General features: G+C 36.9%; 1 protein-coding gene across 8 annotated transcripts in view; it reads left to right on the top strand.

Annotated features, from left to right (window-relative positions):
* OXR1 (oxidation resistance 1) overlaps positions 1–17,700 on the top strand; it is a 444,696-nt gene that overhangs the window by 313,698 nt on the left and 113,298 nt on the right. Inside the window, exon 1 of one of the 8 annotated variants that reach the window (XM_032858484.1) lies at positions 6,161–6,194. The exons of the other annotated variants lie outside the window; for them this stretch is intronic. Coding sequence (XP_032714375.1) covers positions 6,176–6,194 — 19 coding nt within the window. The 5' untranslated portion in view covers positions 6,161–6,175. Of the gene's footprint in view, positions 1–6,160; positions 6,195–17,700 lie in introns of those variants that run through there. 8 annotated transcript variants of the gene reach the window in all.

Below are 17,700 nucleotides of genomic sequence, written 5' to 3'. Positions count from 1 at the left end.
CCACTGAGCAGCAGGGAGCCCAATGTGGGACTCCGTCCCAGGACCCTGGGATCATGACCTGAGCTGAAGGCAGATGTTTAACTGACTGAGCTACTCAGACACCCCTGACTTTCGTTGTCAGGAAGTGTAATACATTGTTTTAAAAAATAAAGTAATGAATTCCAGTTTTTACATCAGTTTCTAGCCACATGGTCTAGATAATTTAGAACAAATATAGTATAATTTTAATTTATTTAATTGGTATTTATTTTAATTGGTAAAAATAAATAAATGTACAAACAAACAAAAAAATAGTTCATTCTATTATTTTTCAAGAGAACTACTTTTTTCCAGGATTGATTTATAGGACTGGAAGATCTTGAATTATTTTCTAAAATGAAATGTATTCCATTTTCTTTCCTTACTCAGTCTCCAGTCACTTTATCATTTTTCTCTTTTATTTTCTTCTTGTTGATCTTTGTTGTTTCCCCTTCTTGATGTCCATAATCCTGAAGAGTGGCCGAAAAAAAAAAAAAACTTCTTTCTGATAAGCATACTCTTTTCAAGTTTATGTGAAATAAATATAAGTAAGGGTAAAAGAGAAACTAAAGCAGAACATCATCTGGAAATGAAGACAGTATACTTAAGTACATTATTCATATCCAGTGAAATTTTATAATTCATAATTATAATAATTTATAAAGTGAAAAATTAAAAATATGTACTACTAGGCAGTCTCCAAAGCACCATTGACTGATGTAAATATTTTAATCAGGCATTAACTTTAATGTATTTCTTTCAGGGTATCATAATTTTCACATACTGTATAGATTATTATGTATATAATCATTCATTTTCTTCTAAACGTTATTATTGGATCTTGAAATCAAGCCTACAACTCATTTGTATGATGATTGATCATGTTTTTTCTTTATTTCTTTTCTGTACCTCTTCTCTTGGTACTTTTTGACTTTTCTGAATCAGACAGTTAAGAAAAACTTTTTTTAGAATATGAAAACTCTAACTGAAAAAGATATGTGCATCCCCTATGTTTACTGCAGTATTATTTATAATAGCTATATTATAGAAGCAAACCAAGTGCTCATGGATAGATGAATGGATAAAGATGTGGAATACTACTTAGCCATAAAAAAGAATGAAACCTTGTAATTTACAACAATGTGGGTGGATCTAGAAGGTATAATGCTAAATGAAATAAGTCAGAGAAAGACAAATACCATATGATCTCATTCATGTGTGGAATATAAGAAACAAACAAAAAAGGAAAAAAGAAACCAAAAAACAAACTCCACTATAGAGAACAAACTTGGCTGGCCAGTGAAGTCACAAGTGTAGGCAGTGTGCTATTCGAGGGGCAGGGCTTTCACTAACAGCACAAGGGTCTCTGGCCCAATGAGTGTTTTGATAGTAATTGTTAGTACAAGTAAGGGAAAAAACAAAAAACAAAACAAATACACACACGCACACACACACACACACAAACCCTAGAGAACAAACTATCGGTTACCAAAGGAGAGGCTGGTGGGGAGATGGGTGAAATAGGTGATGGGGATTAAGTCTACATTTAACATGATGAGCCCTGAGTAATGTATAGAATTGTTAAATCAATATGTTGTATACCTGAAAATAATATAACACATGTTAACTATATTGGAATTAAAATTAAGAAAAAAAAACCATAAAAATACAGAATGAAGTAAAAGATTTTTTTCTTTTTTTTAAGTTGTTGGTGCTACAGTTTCAGGTACATAACATAGTGAAACAACAACTGTATACATATGCTATGTTCGCAAGTGTAGCTCCCATCTGTCACTATGCAAGTCTATTACAGTATCGTTGACTATACTCCCTATGCTGTACCTTTTATCCCCATGACTTACTCATTCCATAACTGGAAGCCTGTGGCTCCCACTCCCCTTCATCCATTTTGCCCATTTCCTCCACTCTCCTCCCCTCTGGCTACCCTGTTCTCTGTATTTATAGGTCTGATTCCGCTTTTTTGCTTGTTTGTTTATTCAGGCTTTGTTTTAAAGGTTCATCCCAAGAAATTTCTGCATACTAAAGACTGTTATATAAACATGGCTTATCTTGAGATGGTGGGCAATATGTGAGACACCTACACATGCTTTTATAGAGCTCTCTGCATAATGGTAATTTAACAAGCTAGCATTTATTGAGTACTGATTACACGCCAAGTGCTGTTCTAAGTACCATGTATGTATTAAATCTTCTAATCCTTCTAGCAGCCCTATGAGGTAGGAAGTATTAAAACCCAGGTTTCACCGATGATAAAACAGAGGTGGAGAGGACAATATTGATCTCAGACCTCCTATTTGGAAGGTGGAGAATCAGGGATTTGAACCCAGGTAGGCTGGTCCGGGAGCCTTAACTGTTCCTCACTGCAACCTTTGCATTGGCTGATGCAGCCCAGACAAGGCAGGAGGTACACTGACTGCTGAGGACAGATTGATGAGAAACGTTAACAGGAGGCAAGAAGAGAATGGAAAAAGTGCTCCTTCTTTAATATGTGACGTTTTTCCTAAGAGAAAAAACACGGAACTAGAAGAGATTTCTTTTCTTTAGTCATAAAGTGTGTTCACAAGAAGGAAGAAAATGGAAAAGCCCATGTGTACCAGATGTCTGAGTCAGCGCTGTGACCCCTGTGCTTAGCACAGGCTGGCCTCGAATTAATGGAAGCTCAGGAAACAACATGAAGTTTGTTACATGCTCCAAGATTTGCTTTAATGAAAGCTCTTTCATGCATGTGAAACTTACAGGAATTTTGGGAGTTATTTCTTTCCAGTGAAGCCCGACACTTAAAATACCCTTTATATATCCAGCGATAAGGGGGTACTCTTAAGCAGTTCAGAATTTCTTTTAAGAACAGCACCTCATGGGGCGCCTTGGGGGCTCAGTGGGTTAGGCCTCTGCCTTCGCCTCAGGTCATGATCTCACGTCCTGGGATTGAGGTCCGCATCTGGCTCTCTGCTCAGCAGGGAGCCTGCTTCACCCTCTCTCTCTGCATGCCTCTCTGCCTACTTGTGATTTCTCTTTCTGTCAAATAAACAAACAAACAAACGAACAGCACCTCTGTTCAAAAAATAAAATAAAAAAAAATTAAACACTTGATAAGTGACTTTTCTCCTAGAGAAGCTATATGTTTTCTCTGGACCAGGGAAAGTGTTCTTGTTCTTTTGCAGAGTGCATTTGGAAAGGGTACACACTTCCAATCGCATCTCAGGTTAAGACTGTGTCCTTGGCATTGTAAGGTGATATTACTAAAAGTACTTTTTATAATCCTACCTGCCAACAATTAACATCTATAAATAGGAAGATCACATGACTCCCAAATTACCCAAGTCTTGGAAAGAGTTTTTATGATAAATTTTCCTTTAGGAAAGTGTCTTTTCTCTACCATCTTTAAAAAATTTCATTTTGAACAAGCTCTAATTATGTAATCAGGCAGAATTCTGCATGTCATAAAAGTAAACCAACAAACAGGGACTTTTAAAGTCACATTATCATAGTCAACAATCATGTATTGTACACTTAAATTTCTTTAAGAGAATAGATCTCATGCTAAATGTTCTTACCATAATAAAATTTTTAAATGCTTTCAAAAAAATAAAATCACATTATCATAAATTGGTTAATCTACATGCTATAATAACAGATATAAAAATAGATGAAAAGTAAACTAGAGAAATAAATTAAAAACTAAGATTCTAGAATAAAAACTAAAGGAGGTGTAGGAGCAGTGGCATTTCTGATCACAGCATTTAAAATATTTTTAAATGAGAACCTCTTTGGCAGCTTGGATCCCAAAAATGATGGGCAGCTAGGAAAAAACAATGTCCAAGAGCCAGTACTCACATAGGAAACTGTTCATCGGATGCCTAATGGACAGGTCTAAGCACAATTAAAGCACTGATTTCATCTTACAAAAAAAACCCTGAAAGAACTACACTTAGCTGACAAGTGAGTCAAGTCTAACTCCTATCAGATTCCTAATGAGAGCAAATAAGAAAGAGCAAATGACCAAACATTGGGAAATATGTATGTTGTATAGATATAGCACATAATTATGAACGTAGTTATTTCCTGAGAGAGACATCTGTTGTATCCCAATTCACAAGTGTGTTTGATATGAATGTGGAAGTGTTTTTGTAGCCTTCTTGTTCACATGCACATGCAATGCAAATACAGGTAGCATTACCGGCTATGTGAGATACAAAAATGTCAAAGCCCTCCTTTGCATATTCTGCAGATGTTGAAAACCATGCATTTATATTTTGTCCAGGGCTTTTATATGTGTGTTTCTTCTTCTAACATGAAGACTTGCTTTTAAAAAGAGCCAATTCCTTCCTGATTTTTACCTGCTGCTTTTATTTCCGCGGGAGTTTGCAGCTATGCTGAATTATTTGAAGATGAACATCAGGACATCTTCACAACACTTCTGTCCCCTCTTTTTCGTGCACTATATAAAGCTGCAGGGAAGCAGTCTGTCTTTAATTTTCTCTATATAGCTAATTTGGCAAAACTTTTGAGAATAAAACAGCATCGCCCACTGTGGTTGTGTGCATAACATGAGAATATTAATTGAAGCACTTTGTAAATAAGAAAGCATTAAACATAAGTAAGGCACTGTTATTACTAGCATTACTTTAAGCCAGCCATGTCATTAAGGAAAGAAATGGAAATTAGCATCTATTAAGCCCCAACTTACAGCAGAATGCTGAGAACTTGACTGGAAGTTTTACATAGGTTGTCTTATCAAATAGCATTCATAGGGAATGCTGCTGGAATTCTTAAAGGAGCCAAATAAAGAGTTTGTAGTGGATACAAAATACCTCCACAGAAAAGATGAGACACTATAAATTTTTCTTTGAGAATGAATCATATTGCTAGTTTACTGCATTTCCCTCTAAAAATCACTGGCTTGGTTAGATTCTTTACTAGGCAATGAGTAGTTTATTTTGGAGCTGTCAGAACTTTGCAAAGGCTGTAGATTTTGTGTTGCATTGAAAATCGTAGTATTCTTGCTGTGATACGGAGTGTCATTGTTCTGAACATGAACTCTGTCTTCTTTATAACCATTGTCAGCTCATTACAGTGTACAAAGTCTGCACACAGTGTTCAGTGTCCTTTGTATCTTTTAACTTGTCCCTGAAGCCCACCTGTCCTGGCATCCAGGAGTCCTTGGACTTGCGAGGATCTGAGTTAACATTTCTCCACCCTATGATTGTGACTCCTACCCCCAAATAAAATACAGAACAATTATGTGTAGATCTCAGTGAGCTGAGATATAAAAGTGTAATGACAGGGGAGAATAAAAAAGAAGTGTCCAGCAAAATCTTTTGAAGTTGAAGGACTTGAGTAGGGAGTCCAGGAGAGTCAGGCTGTGGAGGCTGCCATCCACTTCCATAGAGCTAACAGAAGTGTGGATTAAGAGGGGACCAGGTAGGAAGGAAAGAGTTATTATGACCCCTATCCATTCACTCAAATACTAAGTGGTCAGCACGATGAGGAATGTTGTGGCAGACTTTCTCCTTGTTCTAATAGGGAAGAAATATAGAAAGAAATAACCGCAATAGTATAAAATTAGTATAAGAATACTGTCTCATGATGCAGTGGGTGTTTCTGGGGGAAAAAAATCAAACTTATGTTTGGACAGTGAGTCAACAGCATTTAAAAATCTGTAAAGGTACAAAACACCAGGAATGTTAATATCCAGCTTATCAAATCTACTGCCTGTCAGTGCTATTAAGACTAAATAATAGAGATTCGTTAAAAGTGGTCATGCCATTGATTTACTTTATGATAAGAAACGGTACAGAAGTTAGATACTGAGTCCTTTTATCTCACTCCATGACAGACTTGTAGGGTCAACTTGGTAACATTATGCAGAGCATGCTGGCACTGTTTCCAAAACGTTCAGTGAGCCAAGAGCAAGTCCACAGTCACAAGGTGGGTACAGTTTCTTGTGTGCAGAAACAGAAACTTCCGAACTTCTCACACTGCCGCCAGGGGTCAGGCACCCTGTGGGAGGAGAGGGCACTCTCCCGGAGAGGAAGTGTTGTATTACCCAGGGAAACACAAGAACCACAATCCCTGTCCTCTCTTCCTGAAAGCAGCATAGTACTGGCTGAATAGGCTTGAAAGGAGGACCTCAGAAATGTTCTGCACTCGCAAAGGTATGTGTAAGTGCTCTCTGCTTTAAACACGTCATTTTTGGAAAGTCAGATAAGGCTGACTTTATATTCTCTTTTCAAAAACCGGATAAGCTATGGATATGTTGGTTACAGCCTCTAGAAAGGAAATGCTTGGTAGGGAAGCCCGGAGGGAGTAAACTCCGTTGAAATATTAAATCTAAATACAGGATCTAGAAGAGACTTTCTGTGCACGTACATTTTTTGTCCCTGATTTGCTATAGGTGGTGCTGCTAAGTACAATTCTATCAGGAGGTGCTCTCAGAAATAGGTTCAGACATAGTGATTTAGGGTTTATTTTTATGACCAGTGAGCATTTATGACCAGTCATTAGTGACGACTTTTCATGCATTCGCAGGAAATCATTTGTCAATAAGGCTTCCATATGGTCTTCCCTTGTCCCTAACTGAAAAATTGTACACAGTTAGGGAAATAATAGTGATCGAGTCACACGCTCAGATTTTATCACCACTGCTCTGGGTTTCAAAGGCTGATAATACATTTCAGTAGTTTCTCCTAACCATCTTCTTAGCAGTTTGCTTAAATGTATTTGTTTTCCTTTAGTATTTTATTCCTTTAAGTTGTCTGGGCTCCAGTGAAAGGAGGAGAGAAATAGGAGGTTTTCATCATTTTTTTTTCAAGTTTTGGTCAAACAAGTTAAAATAACATTATTATTGATGGATCGACCTGTACTTTTAAGTGGAAGGAATAAAGATATAAAAAGATCTGAAGCATGTAAGTAACTTCTTTGATTTTTAATGGCGTGCAGCAGATGGAATTCATTATTGACTTTTAAAAATGAAATTGCCCTGCATTATTATTTATTTATAATTTTATCTCTCAAAAGAAGTGATTACCATTACTAGGTTAGTTTTTCCTTAATCACAGCAACTGTATAACATCAGAATGTAAAATGTGGTTTACCATATCTCTTTCGAATTATTTCAAAAATAAATTTATGAGCATAATGAACACTTAAAAGGTTGATTATCTTTTCTTTTTATTTGAGTAATTTCAAAAGCAGTTATTTCACATTATAGAGCAATTTATGTATGAAACTCTCATTACAGAAACAGAAATGTTTTTAATTAGAAACAATCTAATTTCATCTTTCCAGTTCAGCACACAGATTTTTGTGATGATATACGCAAAATGCCCAAGTATAATATTTAGATGATTAGTTAGTTTCAGCTCAAACAACTCTTTAATTTTAATCAGAAATTCTAAAGCTTTTCAGTCATTAAGGAAGTTGATAACCAGTCATAACACAATTTAATTTCGAAGCATTGCCCAACATTTAATCATTATATTTAGTTCAAATTTGAGAACTGTTTCTATTATTTAGTTTTCTATCTTCATGATTTAAAAAATATACAAGAATGGAAAAATCCTCAGTGTTAGACATGAAGCTACAGATGTTATAAAAACGCATGCAGCCTTTTTTCAAAGCTGCTATTGTTTTAAAGTAATATTTCACATCCAGGACAGAAGTTATTATTTATATAATCAGGAGATTGGGTGCAGACAGTTTTCAGACCACTGTTGAATTTCAGTGAAGCTTCTGGTTAAATTAGACCCCTCCTCCACTCTTCTAGCTGTCCTCCAAGCCATCCTCCCTCCCCCAGCTTCTTCCTCCTTTCCTTCCTCCCTCCTTTACCATCTCTCCTGACACTTGCACACTTTGACATCTGTTTTCATAAGTGGATCTGTTTTCTTCAACAGTGGTCAACATTGTGAAACTAAAGGATGGTAATTAATATTTCATATGTAGCACTTAAGCTTCTTCACCTAGATTATACATTTTGCTTCATCGTGCTCATCCATAGGCACTTAATAAATGCTTACTGATTGTCTAGTAAGGTTGTGTTATGACCGATTTCGAGAACTTTTATACCCTGCAGTTACCACTTCTGTACTTCTTTGATTCTAAGATTGGCCCCCCCTTTTTTTTCTTTCACATTTTAGCTTTTTAAAATCTGAAAGTATCTTATGATCGATGGTGTATCATGGTTTAATTAGCAGGGTTTTGTTTTCCTTTTTTTCCTCTTGGTGGTGCATCTTATAAGACATTCTTTTTAGATGTAATGAAATATGGCAGTAAAAATACAGATTGATCTATTACTTGTACAATATACTAAACGCTGTGCATTTCACATTCGAATATTTTAAGAGTATTCTTTTTCTGTTATGTGGCTTATCCATAACCAATTTTGGTCTCTCCTCACTACCTCCCTTCACCCTGACTCCCTAACACTGTGATTCTACCCATTCTTGAACCAACTGTCTTGACTGAACTCCTCTGGAAAATACTCAGAGAACTTTATTAGTGAATTAATTACCAAAATTTAGCTGTAATGAGATGGAAAGAGTACACATTTTTAAAACTAAAGACTTCGGTTCAAGATATGGTTCTACTCCTTAAAACTATGAGTACTTAGGGATCCAGTAATTTTTCTGAGAGCTTCAAATTATACATCCAAAGAACAGAAATAGTATGAATAATTTCTTCATCATTGGATTGTCAGGACAGTTTGTAAAAAAAAAAAATTTGAACCAGTAAAAGTACTGAATATGAAATTTATATGAGAGTACTTTATAAACCTTGAAGTACTATTTGACTATAAATTTTAAGCATCAACATTAAACAAAATGTTATTAGATGAGATTATGTGTAAATGGAAAGTTAGAAAGAAGAAAGAAGGAGAAATTCAAGAATTTGCCCCAAACTAAAAAGAGTAAGTTCTGCATTTTAACTATCATTAGAAATAATGATAGGGCCCCTTAACTCCCCAGATCACAAGAAGCACTGTGGAATCTGTCTCCAGCGGACTTCCACCAATTAGAACTTTAGTTATTTTGAATCCCAGTGCTGAATGTGTGCCAGTCTCAGAACTTGTATCCTTTATTGAATTAGGAGAACCACAGCCCACAGCACCTCCGTGACATTAAAAATGAAAGAGGTTACTTAGATTCCCAAATTCCTTTCCTATCTTTGTTCCTTCCACTTAAGAGACAAATCGATCTGTAAGTTACTGTAAGGCTTTGGCTTTAGAAAAAAATAACGTAAGTATGTTAAACGGTGGATTTTGGAATCACTGAATGACAAAGAATTTTCTCTAATGCACCCAACTTTCAGAGGAAAACACAGTGGAGGTGGATGGGGTGGTTGCCAGCAGTTAGTGCTTTCTTTCTGCATTTGTTTGTTTTAGTTTCTCGGTCCAGTCAAAGCAACAAAACCTTAATTTGTTGTCTGTTTGTTGGTCCCTGAGTTTACCCATTTACCAGGCCCTGTTATACATGAAGACTTAAACTACAATGGAACATGCCCAATAACATACATTTTAATAGAGCTTTACCTTCTACAGAAAGAGAATTATAGGTATAAGCTAATGCCCACTGGGGTAAACGGTACAAATCATAGTAGTAATTGTGGAAAGGGTCCCACTGTCTGGTTCCAGATATTCATGAAGGGGAACAGATACAAAATCAATGAACCAAATAGGATTAATCACATAGTCTTTTCCATAGCCAGGACCCTTTCTCTGCCATGAAAAATACTTCAGATATTTTCAGCTTGAAATTTCATCTACAACTCTCCAATGAGAAATGAACTCCACGGACAAATGCAGGTGCTGTTGCATAAAACCCAGAAGCGCTTCAGGTTACACTGGTTAGGATATTTCTGTGCATTTCAGCATTCTCTAATATTTTCATTGTATTGGTTTCACAGTTTCGAAAACATAATGGTAAAATATAAGTGTCATTGCTGTTTCTTCAAAACACAGGGTACTTCAGCGGTACTTACAATACTACCACTTAATGTAAATTCCATTGCTATAGTGAGTGTAAAACAGACTGCTTTGAAAAGGTAGTGTGTGTGTTGTTGTTGTTGTTGTTTTTGAGGATAGTCATACTTTCAAGACTAAAGAACAGAAAGAGTTCCAGTATTAAAGGCACGTGTAGGGATGCCTTGGGTGGTTCAGTCTTTAAGTGTCTGCCTTCAGCTCAGGTCATGATCCCAGGGTCCTGGAATGGAGTCCCTCATCAGGCTCCTTGCTCATCAGGGAGCCTGCTTTGCCCTCTGCCTGCTGCTCTCCCTGCTTGCTCTCTCTCTCAAATAAATAAATAAAATCTTTTTTTTTTTTTTTTTTTTAAAGGCACTTGGATGTGAAAAGGGGAATTGAAGAAGACTGAGTTTGGTCATTACTTGAAAATCACATTTCCTATTCTTTCTCTGCCAATGGAGAGGCTTCCAATTTCTCATTTCAATCTTTTTTTTTTTTTTTTTTAAGATTGTATTTATTTGTCAGAGAGTGAGCACAAGCAGGAGGAGTGGCAGGCAGAGGTAGAAGGAGCCTCCCCGCAGAGCAAGGAACCTGACACGGGACTCGATCCCATGGCCTGGGAGGAAGGCAGATGCTTGAGCGACTGAGCCACCCAGGCACTTCCAAAGACCAAAAGTTGTAACTCTAACATGAACATTTTCCCATATTTAAATGGAATATATATTGGGATTTAAAAATTTTCCCATCTCAATGTATTCATCATAACAGCAAACATTGACCTTGGGGTGATTTGGTATTAAGTACTATACTAAGAGCTTTACATATATTAACTAAATAATGTGTTAATACATTTTAGCGTAATGGTAAGAATCATACATTAAGCTATATTAGCTCATTTCAGTTCATGGAAGCACCACTTTTCTAGATGTTTAGACCAAGAAATATTGGTGTAATTCTAGACTCTTCTTTTTCCTCTTCCACTTTGTATCTTATCAGCCCAGGTATCCTATTGGCTATACCCTCAGTATAGATCCTGAATCTGCCCAGTTCCTAGCACCCAAACTGCTTCCTCCTGGGTCCAAACTCCATCATCTTTTGACTACTATTACAGTTTAACTGCTGCCCTCTGACTGGTCTCCTTCCCTCTGCTGTTGCTCTCCCCTGCAACACCTTTCAACTCCCTTGTCCCCCTCCTCTTACCCCATTCCCAGCCAGTCAGCTTTCAGTAAGACAGCTAAACTAGAGGAATATGCTAAGACACGAATCTCATTCTTTCACTCCTGTGCTTAACCCTTTCAGGAGCTCCTGTTTCTCTTCAGAAGCTGAAGTTGCCATCACAGTACCCAGGGCCTCATCTGATCTCTGATTCCACCACCCCCCCCAAAATGGGCTCAAGTATGCATCACACACATACACCTGTTGCCTAAAATTTCCTCCTTGTTCGCTCTACTTCAGCTGCACTGGCCTTCTTGCTGTCCCTTGAACCTACCAGACATGCTTCTTTCTCAAGGTTTTTGTAATTACTGTTCCCTCTGCCTTCCAGGCTTGCCCCATAGCAACTGATGCTGCCAGGACCCTCACTTTCTTTAATCTCTATTCACAGGTTGATTTTGCAAATGTGAAATTCCCTGGCCATCTGTCTACAAGTTCAAATCCCACGTATTCCTTAACAGCTCATATCCCCTACTTCTCTTTCCTCTTTTCTCCCCCCATAGCTCTTATCACCAACACTTAAATGTGTATGGAATACAAACTCTATGAAGAAGGAATTTTTGTCTTTTTTTTTTCATGTCTGACAGCTCCTATCAAGAGCAGAGCCTGATATGTAATACATCCTAAATAAATAATCGTTGAATATATCTTCAGATCAACCCTGTGCATTCAGTACAATTATTACCCCCATTTTACAAATGAGAAAGTTAAGGCACAGAAAGATAAAGAAATTTGCCTAAGGTCAAATCAGTTTAGCAAATGTCAGAGCCACAATTCAAACCCAAGGCCCTGGCTCCGGGGTCTGTATTCAAACCACTGTATGGTTCTTATTTACATGACTGAGTAACTTAATTGGAAAAACAAAACTATATATAGCTCATCTATTCGCCGGGATTTTCTTCAATATGCTTTCCTTCCAGTTAAATGGAAAATTGACAGTTGTCTGGCTTAAACAGCACAACAAAGCCTCTTCACTCCATTACTTGTGGATTTTATTTCTTTCAAAGAAGGTATGAGTTTTTACCATGGAAAAATATAGAAACAAATGCACCCAATCCCACCCATGTTGACATTCAAACAGTAGTAATAAAGGAACAGATGGGAAATGGTTAAAAAAAGATGTTAGCACTATGGAAAAGTATTAGATGAAAACACGAATTGAATGCCTGCTGTGCTTTGTAAAACCTAAGCCCATGGACTACGTATTTGATAATATAAGTAGACTCCAATGAGAAAGACAGACACATACACTATTATAATCATGTACTTCAAGTGTCATAGTGGGGTCATACATAATTCTGAATTGGAATTTAGAAGAAGAAACACCAAATACAGATCTGCTGAAAGCTGAAAGCAGGGCCTTGGTGAGTGAGTTGTGGGGCAGGTAAATAGGGAGTGGAAGGGAATTAAGTATCTCAGAAGTGAAGAGAGGGGTGCATGGCTGGCTCAGTCAGTAGAACATGTGACTCTTGATCTTGGCGTCATGAGTTCAAGTCCCATATTGGGCATAGAGCTTGCTTTTAAAAAAAAGAAGACTTTTTTTGAAAGAGGATGTTGAGGAATGCTAACGAATAAATGTGCCTTAGAGGATGAGATTAAGAGAGAATATTTTAAAATAACATTCCATATGCTATAGAATGGAAATTACAGGCAAATGAGTTATGTGAACAATAAGTACACATATTTTGAATTTAATTTTTAAGAGAATGTCTTTACTTATCCAAATGCATCATATAGAAAATTGTCAGTTTCATCTATTCAGGCTACTTTAATCTGTTTTTTTCATAGGATTCCGGTTACAGGGTACTGACAAATAAGAACAAGAAATTCTATTCTCTAAATGGTTATTTTTGCTTAGTATGTTATGCCAGTTCTAGCATCTTATATATAAAAGGGCAAAGAAAAAAAAAAGTCAATTTATCCTGAGTCTGTTCAGTGTTTTTTTTGTCCTTGTATGTTTTCTTTCCTTACCTGCTTCCTCTGGGAAAGTCAGGTTTCCAGCTGATCATTTCTCTGATTTGACAAGGTCACTATGAACTTCCTGTCATCCAGAATGTTGGCAGTTTGATCTTGCTTGGTGACAGACTGCTTGGTCACACATGTCCTTCTACCAAAAAAGGGCACAGTGCTCTTACAGAGTGATGACTTTATCCATGAACAGCTAAAAGAAGAAATACGATATTTTGATAATAAATGTTAAAAAGAAAATAATGATTACATGAGATTAGAGTGGGGCAGGGCTGTGGCACCATGATGTTAGATATCAGTGGGGGCATTTCTGAACAGGTATCATTAAAGTTGAAACCCAGATGATGAGAAGCCATACAAGGACCCAAGAGAGTCGCTAACCATGTTAGAGAGATGACAGTAAGTGCAAAGATTGGGGGGTGAAAACGAGTTTGGCTCAAGGAACGTGAAGAATACAAGTGTGACTGGAGAGAGTGGTAACAGTGACAAAACGAGGTCTCAGAGTTAGCCAGTGACTTGATGTACACTCATAATTAGCCATCATTTCTGATTGTGAGCACTGGAATTATTCCTCTTTACTGGTGTCTCAATTATAAATCTACTATTTCTGGTAGAGAATTACTTGAATTTTCTCTGCACTGCAGGATTCATAAAGACCTTTAACAGGGACGCCTGGGTGGCTCAGTTGGTTGGGTGTCTGCCTTCGGTTCAGGTCATGATCCCAGGGTGCTGGGATCGAGTCCTGCATCGGGCTCCCTACTCAGCTGGGAGCCTGCATCTCCCTCTGCCTGCTCCCCCTGCTTGTGCGCTCTCCCTCTCCCTCTGTGGAATAAATAAATAAATAAATAAATAAAATCTTAAGGGAAAAAAAAAAGACCTTTAACATACATCCCAATTGCATAGAAAGTTTTATTTATTTGACACAGAGAGAGGCAGAGATCACAGGACCCTGAGATTGTGACCTGAACTGAAGGCAGAGGCCCAACCCACTGAGCCACCCAGGCATCCCTAATATTCTTGTTTTTTTTAAAAAAAAACTCTTACACATTTATTAAACTTGCGATAGTATTTAAGAATCGTTTTTTTTTCCTCTGCTTTTTCTTCCAAGTCTCAAAGCTGATCTCCTGATTCAATATTGTAGATTCTTCTTCTTTTTTTTAAGATTTTATTTATTTATTTGATAGAAGACACAGGGAGAGAGGGAACACAAGCAGGGGAAGCAGGAGAGGGAAAAGCAGGCTTCCCGCTGAGCAGGGAGCCCAATGATGATGATGATGATGATGACGACGACGACACAGAGCTCCATCCCAGGACCCTGGGATCATGACCTGAGCCGAAGGCAGCCGCTTAACGACTGAGCCACCCAGGCGCCCCAACATTGTAGATTGTTGTAATAAAAAAACAACAGCCACTACCAAGTCTTAAACTTCATGAAAAGATCTCATAGTTATTATTCACTAGTGTTGTGATTCTTTTTTCAGTTTCAAACATACTTAATAAATACTATATAACTTTAAAAATTCTTTAGAATACTTACAATTTCTAATTTTCCTCGTATAAATATTTCAAACCAATTTTTAAATTTATATGAATAACATACTTTAAATGCAACATGATGTTAATGTGTTCAATAACTTTTTTAAAGGGCTAGCACACATTTTGCTTTTATCATTTTAAAATTGCAAATCTTGAAAAACATAAAATGCTGAAATGTTTTCTTCTTTCTATTGTGACTCTTTTCTCCAGATAGTTCTCTGTCATGTTACCAACCTATATCTCAAAGTACAAGTAACTACCTATTACGCGAACAACTGAAATCAAGGCAAGTCTTGTTAAGCAAAATTGGATCAGAGCACATGTAGAAAGAGGAAAAAATCAGAATAAAAAAGATGGTATTTCAAAAGAAAACTTCGTTTCTCATAATTTCTTAAGGTTAATATTCCAATACTGGTACATAAGAGAGCAGTCCTGAATTTTGAATCCTCCTGGCATTTTGAAAAAATTGTAGCCTTCAGCATGTTTTAAACTTTCATTGCATTCCTTGCTCTTCTATGTATACTTTTTACTATTGACAGTCTCCAGCAAAAATAGGGAGTGGAGATTCCTGTTTTACAGTGGGAACATTAAATGCTATGATAAGGAAAAATGGCTTTTTGAAACAGAAAAAGATAAAACACTATGTATGTGGTGGTAAGTCCATGGTACAATGAGATATTCTACGTTTGTGTTTTGCATCAACTCTTCTATTGTGTGATTTACTACTCTTGAGTCAATGTACAGACGATTGATGATGACATCATCTATATATAAAGATGAAAAAAATGATAAAGGTAACAAACCCCAATGCTCTTAGAACATCTGTTTTCAACTTCTCCACTGCAGCCAAGAAAAAAATCACACTGATATTTAGTTCCTCCAGTTCTAGCAAGGAGCTTATTTGTTGCCTTTCACAGATGCCAGCCTCATGCCACTTAGTAACAAAGAAAATGAATCTGAAAAGACCACCAGTGCTGGTGCAGTTCATATCTTGAAGGAATGGGCATTTAGGCAAGCTCTAAAGCTTTTGTCATTACAGGATATAGGAGGAGGTGGAGTTTGGAGTCATTTAGGATTTCCCATACTACTGTTACTCAGAGTAACTTATTATAAGGAATTCCTAACTAGACTCCTAACCTTTCTTCTTCTCCCTGCCCTTCCAACCCATTGTCCACACTGTCATCTTAAGGATCTTTCTGAAACATAGAACTCAATGGTTCTCTCTTAAAAACCCTCAAAAGATTTACCATTGCCTGCTACATATATTCCAGACTCCTTATCATGGCACATACATTCTTTCATTATTTGAAACCTGTCTTCCAGCATCTCCTGTGTTCTGTATCCTATTTTAGGAATACTTATCCATTGGATTGTTGCAAGAGTTCAATGAGAAAATGTATATAGAGTACTTACTAGTAACCAGTTTTTACTGAACACTTACCATCTTACCAGGTTTCAAGGACTAGGCTGGGTGCTTATGTGTATTCTCCCACATAATCTTCAAATAACCCCATGAGGTATAGATACTTTTATAATCTCCAGTCTCTAGACAAAGAAATAGATTTTGAGAGATCAGGCAAGGTGCCCAAGGTCACACCCATAGACAGAAATGGAGTTGTAATTTTATCTCTCCAACTCCAAAACCAGTGCTTTTATAGACTTGACTGCTGCCTGACTCATTGCCAGGTGTACAATTCAGTTTGATTAAATATTCATTTTTTTTAAAACCCATTACTATAAAACTTAAAGTATCTGGAAAATGACCTTCTTTTTCTTGCTTCCATCGCCCACTGAGGTTAACTGATAAACCACATTCTTTACTTTTTCTAGATGCCTTTAGCACCTCTTTACTATCCCCTTTCATCTTCACACTCCCCATACAGTGTCATAATTTCTTGAAATAATCTAATTTCTCTGATCTGTTGGCAGTTCCATGGGTGTAGACGCCATATCTTCATGGTCTTTGTATTCTTAGAGCTGAGCATAATGTGCGGCACCCAACAAATGGCAAACAGATAAAGAAGTGATGCAAACTCTGAACAGAATTTCAAAATATGTGGGGCTTTGCTGTTTCTCAAAAATGAAGAATTCCTCTTTTCCATTCACTGTGTAACTGCCCTAACCCTTCAAATAACACTCAGTCAGATTTTATGAAGGAGCACAATCGGACTTAGAGAGGTCAAAGGGGTGAAGAGAAGAGAAAATTACTCCCTTTTTCTAATCATTTCCCTCCATAAAATTGAGGGATTTTGTTACCAAAGGAGAGGAGATCAACATTTAGAAATATTTCTTTTACGATCTATAATTTTAAATTCTCTTGAATGTTTAAATTCTATTTTAAAAAAGTAATAGTTAGGCTTCATACTAAGTTGGGTAAGAGTCATCTTACGCTTTTTTCCTCTGGATTCTACTTACTTTTTCCAGAGTCATACCCTACATTCGTAGCATTTCCGAGAGGTTAGTGAAATTAGGCAACACTCCTAAAGTCTCACATCTGAGAGCAGGAGGGAGATCAACTGATAGGCACATGGTCACTGAGTGAGTCAGTGCAGGTCTCTGGAACAGAGCTTGAAGCTTCTGACTACCAGTCCCTGTTTCTGTTCAGCCGGCTACTACCAGGGCCCCCGAGGAACTGGGTTAAAAGTAGAGGATGGAGCAGTTAACAAAGTAAACCATCATCATTGCTAGTGTTCATATTCCATTTTTCCATGTTGAATAGACTAATAATTTAAATTCAGGAATGTTTATGTTCTTCTGGTTAGTATGTAATTGTATGTCAGGAATACCAACACAGAAATAATTCTAGAATTTATATTATTCCCTAAAATGTAGCGTCCACTATATCAGCATAAACACATATGTTAAATTATAAAATAAATAATATTCATTGATTATCATTATTCTTTATGAAGAGGAGAGCAGACATTATTTTTAATAAACTTTTGTGTAAACTTGCGTAACAGGATCCTTTCTCCCCGAGAGATTCAACA

Source organism: Lontra canadensis, unplaced genomic scaffold, assembly GCF_010015895.1.
Source record: "Lontra canadensis isolate GAN:19392208 unplaced genomic scaffold, GSC_riverotter_1.0 scaffold15, whole genome shotgun sequence".
NCBI classification, from domain to species: Eukaryota; Metazoa; Chordata; class Mammalia; order Carnivora; family Mustelidae; genus Lontra; species Lontra canadensis.
The sequence above is the reverse complement of the archived record's forward strand: the minus strand, read 5'-3'. Positions and strand labels throughout refer to the sequence as shown.